Consider the following 13587-nt stretch of genomic DNA (forward strand, 5'->3'; position numbering starts at 1 on the left):
TTTGTCTATCCTTGTATCAACACCATAGTTTTAATTGTTATAACTTTATGATCTTTTGACATCAAATAGAGTGAGTCCTATCATATTATTTTTACTCAAGATTGTCTTGACCCTTTATGTTTCTATAAGATTTTGAGTCAGCTTATACAATTCCATAAGAAATAAAACCCTGCTGGAAATGCTTAGATGCAATGATAAATTTGAGAATTGCCATCTTTACAATAGTGAATCTTCCAAACTATAAACCTGATATAACTTTCTGGTTGGTTGTTGTTGTTGTTTGTTTGTCTTTCTTAATTCTTCTCATTGTTACAATTTCTTGTGCAAAAATTCTGCATGAGTTTTGACTTCTTAGAGATTTCATGCTTGATGATACCAATATAAATGATACCAGATTTAAGTTTTCATTTTTTGTTTTCTGCTGCTATATAAATACACTTGATTTTTACACATTGACTGACCTTATATGCAGCAATTTTGTCAATTATGTTAAGCTCACTTCTAGTTTATATGATTCCTTCGGATTTTCTACATATGCAATCGTGTCATCTGTAGATATGACAGTTTTATTATTTTTCAGTTATGTTATTTCTTTTTCTTGTCTTACTGTACTTGCTAGGACCTCCAGTGCAATATTAAATAGGAGTGTTTGGATTGGACAGCCTTAGCTTGTTTCTAGTTTTGGAGAAAAAACATTTACTATTTCATCATTCAGTCCACTAGGTGTGGGTTTATGCTATTTAAATATTATAATTCAGTATGATATTGCTGTAGATTTGTGGCAAATAGATGTGACATTATATATGTGGCAATATATATATTTTATATAAATGTACATGTGTGTATGTTAATTATCAGCTTTAAGTTCCCTTCTATTTCAAATTTTTTGAGTTGTTTTGTTTTGAATAATAAACAGCTGGCAAATTTTGCCAAATGCTTTCTCCACATTTATTAACACAACCATGTTTTCCTTTTCCCTATTAATATAAATAACATTGATTGATTTTCAAATATCAAAGTCCATTCCTGGGATAAATTCCATTTGTTCATGTGTATTTACCTTTTGAAATACTGCTGAATTTAATTAGATAATATTTCATTAAAGAATTTTTGTTCATAGAGGTTTGCCTATGTGGGTTTTTTTTTATATTTTTGCCAGATTTTGGTAATGGTGTTATACTAGCCTCACTAAACCAGTTAGGATGTGTTTCTTTTTTTCTCTGTTTTCTGTAAAAGTTTATGAAAATCATTTCTTCCTTAAATGTGATAGAACTAATCGTAAAACCACCTGGAGCTGGAGTTTTCTTTATGGGGATGTTATATAACATTAATTTTTGTGATAGATATGACTATTAAAATTAGCCATTTGATTTTGTATCATTTTGATAAATTGTATTTTTTGAGAAATTTGCCATTTTATCCAAATTGTCGAATTTATTGGCATAATATTCCCTTAAATCTTTTTTATATATACAGGTCAATAGTGATGGCCCCTCTTGTATTACTGATATTGCTCATTTGTGCTAGCTCCTTTTTTGTTCTTAGTCACTTTTATTTAGGGGCTTATCAATTTATTAATATTTTAAAAAACAAAATTTGGCTTTATTAATTTTATTTTGCTTTTCTATTTCATTGGTTCTTTTTTTCTTCTTCCACTCACTTTGAACTTTCTACATCTTTTTACTAGCTTCCTAAAGAGGAAGCTTACATCATTTATTTTTAACCTTCCTTCCTCTCAAAAACAGGCAATCAAGGCTATAAATTTCCCCCTAAGTACTGCTTTCGCTGCAGACTACAGACTTTGGTATGTTATCATTTTAATTCAGTTCAATATATTCTCTCATTTGATTTCTATTTAAAAATATATTAACTTCTAAATATTTAAGATTTTTCTTAGTCTTATTGTTATGGAATATAATTTAATTCCATTGTCAGAAAATATACTTTATAAGATTGCAGTTTTTTGAGATTACTTACTGAAACTTGTTTTATGGTCCTGCATATAATCTGTTTTGGTGATAATTCCATGTGCACTTAAAAAGAATATGTCTTCTGCAGTTTGACGCTATAATCTTCTCTAAGTGTCATTTAAGTCAATGTGGTTGATACCATCACTCAGGTCTTCTATATCCTTGCTGGTTTGTTTTTTTTCTTGGTCTGGTTGTTATATCAATTACTTATGAGAGGAGTGTTAAAATCTTCAGCTATGTTTATAAATTACCTTTCTTTCCTTGATTCCATCACTTTCTGATTCATGAACTTTTAAGCTTTTTTTAAGTGTGAACATTTACAATTGTTGTCTAATAGTACTTTAGGAATGTCCCTATCTCTGGAAATTCTTGTCTTGAAGATTACTGTGTCTGATAATATTAATATAGGTACTCTGGCTTTCTGACAGTTTGCATGGTATATAACTGTTTATCCTTTTGCTTTCAATTTGCAATTTTGTACTTAAAGTGTATCTCCTGTAGACTACATGTAACTGGATCGTGCTTTTTTATCCCATCAGACAGTCTCTGCCATTTAATTGGAATGCTGTGTATTTAAATTTAGCTATTGATGTAGTTGGATTTGATTTTCCATTTTGCTCCCCCCTCCCCCCCCACCTTTGAGATTGGTCTGTAATTTCCTTTCTTTGGTGCTGTTATCAGGTTTGATTATCAATGTTATACTCACCTCAGAAAGTTATGTATTTTTCTAGAACACCAGTTTTATTAGGCAACTATAATGATAATCAAACCTAAAAGGCACTAAAAAAGATTTTTATTATTTTATGGGCCTGATACTTTCTCAATGTTTAATACAAAAATTGGTTTTAGTTTTCTTTCTCTACTGGAATCATTACTGTCAAATATTTTTTCTAGGAAATTATCCATTTCATATGTGTTTTCAAGTTATTTGTGCCAAATTGTGTAAAGTAGGCTGTTATGATTTGTAAGTGTTCTACTTATCTTGGTCTTTTTCACATTATTTTCTCTCCTTCTACTCCCCCAAACCCTCTTTATTTATTTTTTTTACTAGCTTTCCAGCTCCTCAGCTGCCTCCTCCAGAATTCAGATTCTATTAAGGAACTCACTTTTACAGATTTCTTCCTTTTTCTAAATCTTGGCCTCTTGATTCTTCACTTTCTTGGTAATTCCTCACTGCCATAGCACAATCTCTTCTATTTTTTTCTAGAGTTCTAATCCCCAGCAAGAGGATTGGTTTGAATTACATACTCAACCATTTCACTGGAAACAACACTCCTGCGTATCTTTAATTAAAAAAAATAAAAAAAGCCTTCACAGATATATTGTGTAAAAAAATTCACTCTCCTCAGTGGACAATTCAAATACTATATAAATCAGTACCACTGAGTCTGGGTGTGACCTATAGGAACCCTTTTATTAAAATGTGTATTTGTATTGTGGAGTTGTCTAGAATTGTTTTTACATTAATGTCTATTGATCCTTTCCACCAGCTCTGCCTATGAAAGTGAAGTCAATCATGGTAGATATGAAAAGAATGCTGATTGGGTCAATGGCAGTTCACATCTTTAACACAGGAAGGAGGTCTGAACTGGAGACATGTATCTGTTAACCATCATTATAGAGCTGTCAGTGGATGAGCCACTAAATTTAGTTTATTGATGATTGAGATCTGATTTTAGAGGTCAAGGGGGTAGAAGATATGTGGAAAGGGAAGGTTTGTTCTTTGGGTAAGACTTTGCCCTTGCCAGGTAATTTTGACCATGAGACAGGAGTCCCAGGACCTAGCAATTTCAACACTAACAACTACCTACACACACTATATATCCAGTGTTTGCATATGTGACAGGACTCCCGGAACCAACAGGCTCATCTGGATTCTCACATATGCTCAGAAGCAAATTGTGTGTGTTTGGGACCAAACACACCCCAGCACAGGCACCAAGAAGGCTGGGGATGGGGGAAAGGTGTGAACACGGCATCTAAACTTCAGGAAGTATACGGCCTGGAAAATGGTTCTGGATCCAAGGACTCTGCAGCAAGAGTGACACCATGACTGGACCTAAGTAATTTATTTTTACCACTTTTGAAATGTTACTGAACTCTTCCAGAGTAAAGGAAGTGCATTTTGTTCTTTGTCCCACAGTTCCTAGCTAGCAGTGTTTACAGAATATCAAAGTAGAAAATAAATCACTAACTACTCTACTAGAGAAAACTTTGTTGAATCTACACTCATTTAGACATTAACTACTTATGGCTATGTGCAAAACAAAGTTTAAATACTATAATCACCCTTACTCCTAGTGTTTTCTAATCAGCTTTTTCAAACTTCCTCCTTTTCTACTGGAATCCAATAAATTATAGTCTGAAAGCTCTGCAAAGTTTATATTGTCTTTCTTTCCAATAATGTCCTTATGTGGGATTGTATATTTATACACTGTTTTAAATGTTATACACTTAATCTTGGGTTTAAAAAATCTGTAATGAATGCTAATGTGGACTTATGCAGTATTACTAAATCATAAAAATCTGTTACAATATGTATATTGTGCATGGTGACAAATTAAAGAAAAACATCAATAATGTTGCATCTATATTTAGTAATACAGTGAAAATGTATTGGTAGATTTTATTCAGATACATTTTAAAATCAAAGTCATTAACTATGAATTCAAATAATAAATCAAAATACATTTTACTTCAACTTAAGGCACTATATTACAAAATTTTTAAAGCACACTGTCATTTTATTTACACACTACTTTAAGAATTGACAATAGACACTTTCCATATCATCTTTGTCCTTCATTTGTAGCTTTAGGTATTCACAATGAAGTAAAACCCTCCAAATAAAAGAAATTAAATGCATTCACCCTTAAAGCTTACCAGATATAGGCTAGAAAGAGAGGAACCCAAGAATAATGCAAAGGCATTTTTAATCCTTTAATGTTCCAAACATTTACCTCTTAGAGCAAGCTTAATGGAACAATAACACAAAGCCTATAGTACAGAGCATGGACCAGAGAACCTGCATGTTAATGAGAGCGGAACTGTCCCCGTTATCAGTTAACGTACTTATTCTGAATGCACTCACTGAATAATAAAAAAAAAAAAACCTAATAAAAAATTATCCTATTACCTTTGAGTATTGTTGTCAAACAGTTAAATGTCATAAACAGCTAAATACTTTCTATCACCCAGAAAACAGCAAGGTACATTTGCCAATTATATAATATACATCAAAACCTTACTGTAAAAGCCTGCTTTACTAAAAGACTTTTTCAGTGTATTGGAGGATCATTAGCTTTGACAGCGATAGTTTTTATAAATACAAATGAATTAACACAGAGTTCAATATAATAATAAACACCTCTTTGATTAAATAAATTCTATACATGAACATATATATATATATTTACAATTTCAATTAAAGTTAATATCTTGAGACTGAGAGATAAGACAAGTAGGTAAATGTCTTTTGTTCAGGGGTTAAGACACAGACAGCATCCCTTCCTATCCCATCCTATATAAAATCTACTCACAGGTTGTATGCCACGTATAGTTCACTGAAACTCATACCACCATCAAGCTAATGCAATCACTAAAACTCACACCATTCCAAGGACCAAAGACTACTCAAATAGTATAAAATACCCTCCTACTATTTTTAAAATATCCAGGGCTTTAAATGTGACTGTTGTACTCTTTGTTGGTATTTTTTTAATGGCAATTGAAGTAGAAAAGGAAATTTTCTATTATTTCATTCAAATCAACTATTACCTTTAAGATAACTTTTATGTGAGGAAAAACTTCAGTAATAAAATGTGTCAAAAAGCAAAATTAGCCCTATTGGTTTTATTTGATTTATGTATTATGTTGTTCTTAATACAGTCAACTTACGATCACTATCAGTGTCACCTATTTATTCAGGATGTGGAAATGCTTCTCAAGAACCCCAGATACAATAGGCACTAATACCAGGATCAGGAGCCCAGCAGTGACCAGACAGGGTGAATTAAACACTTGATGATTAGCACCATTGCTCTTAACCATCACAGATAATCAACATTTAACTGGGCTGCATATTTACTGTAAATAATTTCTATATCTGTAAACTGGGTGCCTACTTTATTTTGTATTGTCAAAACTTTAAAGATCACACTATTAATATCAATTGCTTGCCTCAACTTCCAAAGAATGGTTCCTGAACCCAAGTTTTCCTCTAATACATATAATCTAGTCTGCCACAACTCAGTTTCTTCATATTTTGATTATTAGAAGGTTCCACCTAGCACTCAAGCTAGGAAACGTTAGGCATTGTTGAAAGCTTATTCTGTCATTTAACATACAGATAATGTAAAACAGCAACAGATATTAAATTCCACTTTAAATATAACTACTCTGTTGTCTAAAAAGTAAGGCATAAAAGTCCAAAGGTTAACATAAAAATATCTTTTTCTCATTCTGACTCATCAAAACCAAATATATAATCAGGTCATAAATTTTTCTGTAGCTCTTTGATACTTCTAATTATAATCATCAACATGAGAAGGTTAAAAATGGTAACAAAAATGAATGCATTTTTAAAATTATGATTTTAAGTTGTGAGTTAAACAAAGGGAAACAAATATGAATGCAAATATAACCTTTCCTAAGAGCTGGGTTCTATGGGAATGCGGAAGCCTACCTATGGTCAAGTCCATCTCTGATCTCCTTCCATAAGTTGACTACAGTCTGCACACCCATACATGCTAACACACTTGTGCACACACACAAATAACTTACACAAAGCCAGTAAGCACAGAGCAATCCACTTTTCTCTATTAATTTCTTATTAGCAATAATCTTCAAAAGAAAACTTCTGAGATTTCAACAGCTTAAGGGTCTTAACAAAGACACAATGGTGAAGACAGAGGCTTTGTACCACATTGTCTTTGATAGTTTTTTATAATAACTTCTTAAAATACTATCTTCATATGCTTGATCTTTTCTGCCTGGTTAACTGATTTTATATAACTATCACAGAGAATTTCCTAACTCAAGGGTTTACTTGGGATACAAACTCCATTAAAGGTAAATATAAAAATATAGAAAACTTTTCCTCCCTGATGCACAAATTCCACTAATTACATAAAGATTCTGTTGTTTCATTTACAAATATAAAAATTTATTAGAAAAGTATGCCTACTAAATTTTGTTATATTTTCATATGTGTCAAATTTTCATTGCACAAAGAAAGGCAGAGACAGTATTTTTCTTAAAAATGTTTCTAGTTAGAGAAATAGTGTTAACTAATAATCTACCAGCAATTTTTACAATGTTCAGGGTGTTTTTGTTTTTGGTATTAGCTAATGCACCAAAAGAAAACACAAAGAAAAGTAAAACACAATTTTAGCATGCTTGGTATAAGTTCTTTGTCTTTCAAAGTATACTTTTTCATAGTTATAACACATTTGGGTGTATCCTTGGTTTTGTGACTAAGCAAAAACACTTTGTATAAATTCCAGCACATATTATTAGTCAATTAAAGGATCATCATCATCTTCTTGTAACTGAAGTCGGGAAAATGGCTGCGGTGCAGACAGTCTATTCTGCATGATTATGAAGAGGCACGTTAGAATGGTTAAGATCAAGAGTACACCAAAAACAATTCCAATGGCTTCTGGGAGTCTAATGCACCACTGGTCAACTAACAAACACTGAATATGACCAAAGGTTCCATTATTGGGATGTGGTTTTAGTCCCAGGATGTGGCACATCATTGGATAAATATCCACACTGTCAATTGTGCATTGTTTGTAGCCTTTGTGAAATGCAGGACCGTGGGCAGCCAGAAATGGATGCATACTAGACAACGAATTATCATAACCATGGTCACCTACTGAAAAAGAACAAAAATGATGTTAGTAAATAATCTTTCTATTAGAAAATAACCTGCTTTGCGTGTAAATATACTAGAGTCTTCCCAGTATAATTCCCATCCACTAGAATTCTGATCTGTTGAACCAGACAGGGGCCAGAAATAAAATTTTCTATTTTCTTCAACTCAGCCATGTTCCCTTTTTCATACACACATCTCTTTTCCAATCAGTCATGGCGGCTTTAAAACTATTTCTCAATTTTATGTACTTATTTTTCAGTCCTAGATCCACCTATTTTACCTGTTACTTTCCAGCACTGTTTGCAAAAGCCCACTGCAAACAGCACCAGTGAGAAAAAGTGGTCTGGCTGAAAGTCCCGAGTAATTGGGGAGGAGTGAGTTAAAACCACTGAATGGTGAAGAAGTGAACCTGCAGACTTACTTATGTCAACTGCTCCTGTGATAAGAAATAGGGTTATATAATACTAGAGGCCCAGTGCATGGATTCATGCACCGGTGGGGTCCCTCAGCCTGGCCTGTAGAGATCAGGCCGAAACTGGCTCTCCGACATCCCCTGAGGGGTCTCGGATTGCAAGAGGGTGCAGGCCAGGCCGAGGAACCCCACCAGTACACGATTGGGGCGGGGAGGGACAGCGGGAGGTTGGCTGGCTAGGGAGGGACCGTGGGAGGGCTCCAGAGCATGTCCAGCCCGTCTCACGCAGTCCCAATCGGGGCTGGCCAGCTGAGGAGGGACCATGGGAGGTTGGCCAGCTGGGGAGGCACTGCAGGAGGGCTCCAGGGAGTGTCCGGCCTGCTTGCTCAGTCCCGATCAGCCGGCCCCCAGCAGCAAGCTAACCTACTGGTCGGAGCGTCTGCCCACTGGTGGTCAGTGCGCATCATAGCAACTGGTTGAATGGCCTAACAAAAGGTCAGACACTTAGCATATTAGGCTTTTATTATATAGGAAGGATACTACTCATTCACTGACAGTTAATGAACACCTCAGCATCTGAAGGGCCAGGTAACTGTGAATGTCACAGATGGGATCCTTGTACTGAATATGAAGTCTACCTAGACCAGTGGTTCTCGACCTTCTGGCCCTTTAAATACAGTTCATGTTGTGACCCAACCATAAAATTATTTTCGTTGCTACTTCATAACTGTAATGTTGCTACTGTTACGAATTGTAATGTAAATATCTGATATGCAGGATGGTCTTAGGTGACCCCTGTGAAAGGGTCGTTCGACCACCAAAGGGGTCGCGACCCACAGGTTGAGAACCGCTGACCCAGACGATTCCAACTTATAATGCCACTGAAAGTCTAACTCAAAGAAAAATGTGATGGTCTCTAACCAAACTCCCATATCAGATTCTCAAATTTTAGCTTTATTTTAACAAACATTGCCTTTTATTTTTATATATTTTTAATTACATTTTTATTGATTTCAGAGAGGAAGGGAGAGGGAGAGAGAGATAGAAACATCAATGATGAGAATCATTGATCGGCTGCCTCCAGCACGCCCCCTACTGGGGCTTAAGCCCGAAACCTGGGCATGTGCCCTTTACCAGAATCGAACCTGGCACCCTTTAGTCTACAGGTCGACGCTCTATCCATTGAGCCAAACTGGCTACGGCAACAAATATTGCCTTTTAATGTACACCACTTGCATTTAATAAGCTCCCACTTTCACATGAAGTGCAGGGTCTAAGTGATGAGTATACCAGTGTTTTATTATTCTTTAATTGTATGTTTAAGTTATTTGAAAATAAAAATGCATATGACCAATATAATAAAAAGTAAAATATAACACTATACATAAAAAGATATTATTTCAATAATGTAAAAATATGCAAGTATATGTAATAGGAAAAAGATTCGAAAGGCAAAAAACTCCCACAATTAACATTTGTCTGTACCTCTATATTGAGGGATTATGGATACTTTTTGTTCTCTTTTCTAAACGTTTCTGTATTTTCCAAGTTTTTATAGTATGACAAGTATCTATAATAAAAGTGTAATATGCTAATTAGACCAGACGACCTTATGGACGACCTTCTGGAAGAAGCCTGGGCTGCGAGGGAAGCCCAGGTCCCCAGTGCCTGCCAGCAGCCAGAGGAAAGCCCGGGTCCCGGGTGCCAGAGGGAAGCCGGTGCCGGCGGCCGGGGAAAGAAGGCCTACTCTTGCATGAATTTCGTGCATCGGGCCTCTAGTAAACAGTATATGATTCCATTGACCCTGGTTTGATTATTGCCTGATGTTTCTGAATTGCTTTAGATCAGGGACTGCAAACAACAGCCCCTCGCCAAATTCAGCCCTCCACTTGCTTTGGTAAACTAAATTTCAGTGGAACACCCCATGTCAATTTACAGATATTGTCTATGGGTGCTTTCCCACTGTAAAGGCAGAGTTGAGGCAGACCAGCCGGCCCAAAAGCCTAAAATACATATTTACTATCTGGCCATTTACAGAAAGTTTCCTGACCCCTGCTATTGACTACAAAATCAGATTTTTAAAAAAAAGTATTCAAATTGAATTTAGCATATGGATAAAGAAGCTTGTTTCCAGGAAGACCTGTAACTCTCCCCTATACATCATCTTTTTTAAGAGGGATTTCGATACATCTATTTTGTTTACCCAGTGCATTTTTGTTTGTTTACTTTCTGGTTCTTGTCCAATGTTTTAAACAGCTGTAGCATTCAGGTAAATGATTTCATCATTGGGAAAACACATAGGGTTACTTGGACAAAATTTTTTTAAAATTTATTTTTATTGATATCAGAGAGGAAGGGAGAGAGAGGGAGAGATAGAAACATCAATGATGAGAGAGAATCATTTACTGGCTGCCTCCTGCACACCCCCTACTGGGGATCGAGCCCCAAACCCGGGCATGTGCCCTTGACCGAAATTGAACCCCCGACCCTTGAGTCCACAGGCCAAGGCTCTATCCACTGAGCCAAACTGGCTAGGTCTGGACATATTTTTTTAACATAAAAAATAATGAGAAATTTGAACTAGCTAATCTCTTCCTATTTATTTTGCTTCTTTTCTTTTTTTTCTTTGTTTTCTTATTTCTCTTTCATCTTGAAAGTTACTGAGAGACTCTGCAGTTTTGGTAAGAAAGTAAAACTATACCTTCACCCTTACGGTCACCCAACCTTCTAATGCAAGGGTGACATTGTGGTTATTGTGACTTGCTATCAAATAAAAACCTGAGAATTGAATGAAGAACTCACAATGGTGTAGTTGAAACTGAACTAATTATACTGTGTCAACAACTCTAAGTCAAAGTATTCTGTTAACAGAACAATGTCAAGTTATGATTTATCCCTAGGACACAAGAGAAATGTTAATTTATACTAAATTAATACTTACATTTTAGTGATGAATTATTTAGCACAATTGTCCAGCCTTCATCAGCAACCAAAATAATAGGCTGAATTCGATCATTATGTTGATAATGAAACCTGGCAGGAATGTCTTCTTTGAGATAAACATTCATGTGAGAGCTACAGTTTTTTAGTTTGTTATAAACCTCTGTTTTATCTGAAGAAAAAGGAAATAGTAAAGGAAAAAGTCATGGTTGATAAGGAAAAAATAATTTTAACTAAAATAACTGGAAAAAAATCCTGAACAATATCATCTATTAAATCACTTTTAATTCTTAAAAAAAAAAGAGAGAGAATAATCATGTGACAGTGTTGGGAGACACACACACACACACACACACATACACTTTTTTCAAAGCATTCATATAGTTTTTTTTTCACTTTGTTATTATTCCTGGTGGACTTTTTATACAAAGGGGACAATTTTCACATCTAGCCTCCTCAGTAAATATTAACTAATTACATATTACTACTCACCACTAATTCTATCAGTAAACAAAAAGTATATCTCACACAAATATTCCAGATGTTTTCAAGGGTAAAAATTTCCTTTTTCCATTTGTATGAATTACAAAATACATCAAAAAGCAAAGAAATAATTCTGAACATAAATCTTAAGCTAATTGTTTTGTTTTAAAATTTGTAAAGTAGAGGGAAAACATATAATCCCACTCTGAGTAAGTGTAAGAATAGATGGTTCTTAACTACAAAAGCCAGACCTTTATTCTCTTACAAAACCCTCAATCCATTGCCCCATTCAAATATTCCTTGGCTAAAATTTACTTACTTATTTTGGGAAGTATTGCAGCAACTGGGGTCAAATCTATAAGAGTGTAGTCTGAACGATTGAGGCAGATATCCAAGTTTATCAGTCTTTCCTTAGAACACTGCGTCATCCCATGGTCGCTTGTAATGATCACGTTAAGATTTTCCCACAATCCTAACATCTTGAGTTTGTGGACTAAGTCACCAATAAGGTCATCTATTTCTTTCAACACTCTGCGCATATTTTCTTTATCTTCGGGTCCATATTTATGTCCACTTGCATCTGGTTCTTCCCAGTAGAGCGCAGCAAAAGTAACTGGTGGGTTCGAATTGCTCAGCCACATGGTAATATTATTTAGTCTCTCCTCAAATGATACTGAGGAGCTATAATTCATAAAATAGGAAGGAGTGGTATTGTGAATGGGTATATCGGTGCCAGGCCACATAGCAGCAGCACTTGATCTGTTTTCCTGAAGCTCATTGGTCACCCAAATAGGTACTGCCTCATTCCACCAAAAAGGATCCCTGTCATTAAAGTCAGAAAAATATTTCTTGGTGATTACATCATACATGGAATTAGCTACAATGCCATGGCTTTCTTCATACAAGCCCGTCACAATACTATAGTGGTTTGGAAATGTCTTTGTGATGAAAACATTTTTAACATGCTCCACTAAGACGCCTTCTTTGATAAAATTCTGGAGATGAGGAAATTCATAGTTCTGTAGATAGTCAGCTCTGAAGCCATCAAAGGACACCAGTAGTAACTTCGGTGGCAAACTATACGAAGAGTTACTACCTCTACACGCAGTTATAAGTCCGGAAAATAAAAGTATTACTAGTAACTTCATATTGAACGTGTTGAAGGAGAGCAATCAGGGTTCCTAAAATATAAAAACACAATGCATAAGCAGTAATGCTATTTGACTTGGATTAGGTTTCAAAAGTTTAACCATCAGGAGAAGAGAACCAACATTTAAACCAGCCGTGGGCAAACTACGGACCGCGGGCCGGATTCGGCACGTTTGAAATGAATAAAACTAAAAAAAAAAAAAAAGACCGTACCCTTTTATGTAATGATGTTTACTTTGAATTTATATTAGTTCACACAAACACTCCATCCATGCTTTTGTTCCGGCCCTCCGGTCCAGTTTAAGAACCCATTGTGGCCCTCGAGTCAAAAAGTTTGCCCACCCCTGATTTAAACTTTTTATATACCAGCTTTACCTCTATCAACTTAAAAATTAAATAATTTTAATTTACTGAAAGGTAACTGAATAAAGTTAAAATTGGAAAGACTAAAAATTGCCTTTACTTGTCCAGTTTCCTTTTATATATGTCCTGCCCAGCATGCATGGGCCATTTTTATACTCTATATAATACTCATGTTTGGCTACCTTGCTTGTCTGCAATTAGAAATTTAGAAATTATTCTAAAAGCTTAATAAGAACAGATGAAGAAACAAAAAGTATCCCTTTTCACAAAGCAGAAAGTGCCAAGCTCTCTGAGGCTCCAGAGAGGGAGATTACTGTTCTATTTAACGACTAGTCCTACAGAAATAGGTGGTAGAAATTCCACCATATTGGCTCAACACCAGTTCTTGTTGA

At 35.1% G+C, this 13587-nt stretch overlaps 1 protein-coding gene across 1 annotated transcript; it reads right to left on the reverse strand.

Annotated features, from left to right (window-relative positions):
- Positions 1–4545: 4545 nt before the first annotated feature.
- Positions 4546–12883, reverse strand: ENPP4 (ectonucleotide pyrophosphatase/phosphodiesterase 4 (putative)). The gene is made up of 3 exons (XM_005860941.2): positions 12003–12883; positions 11202–11372; positions 4546–7848 (listed from the first exon to the last, which is right to left on the reverse strand). The coding sequence occupies exons 1-3, from the start codon at positions 12829–12831 to the stop codon at positions 7484–7486; spliced, it is 1365 nt and encodes a 454-aa protein (XP_005861003.1). The 5' UTR covers positions 12832–12883; the 3' UTR covers positions 4546–7483.
- Between the last annotated feature and the right edge of the window lie 704 nt (positions 12884–13587).

Source organism: Myotis brandtii, unplaced genomic scaffold (genome assembly GCF_000412655.1).
Source record: "Myotis brandtii unplaced genomic scaffold, ASM41265v1 scaffold143, whole genome shotgun sequence".
NCBI lineage: Eukaryota > Metazoa > Chordata > Mammalia > Chiroptera > Vespertilionidae > Myotis > Myotis brandtii.

Bases quoted from the DNA above. Each gene is read 5' to 3' on its own strand.
- ENPP4 (XM_005860941.2), bottom strand. From the start codon at position 12,831: ATGAAGTTACTAGTAATACTTTTATTTTCCGGACTTATAACTGCGTGT. The intron at 11,373-12,002 runs GTAAGTAAATTT...CTTTTTCTTCAG, and splicing joins TGCAATACTTCCCAAAATAA to ATAAAACAGAGGTTTATAAC. The intron at 7,849-11,201 runs GTAAGTATTAAT...GTTCTTTTTCAG, and splicing joins AAATAATTCATCACTAAAAT to TAGGTGACCATGGTTATGAT.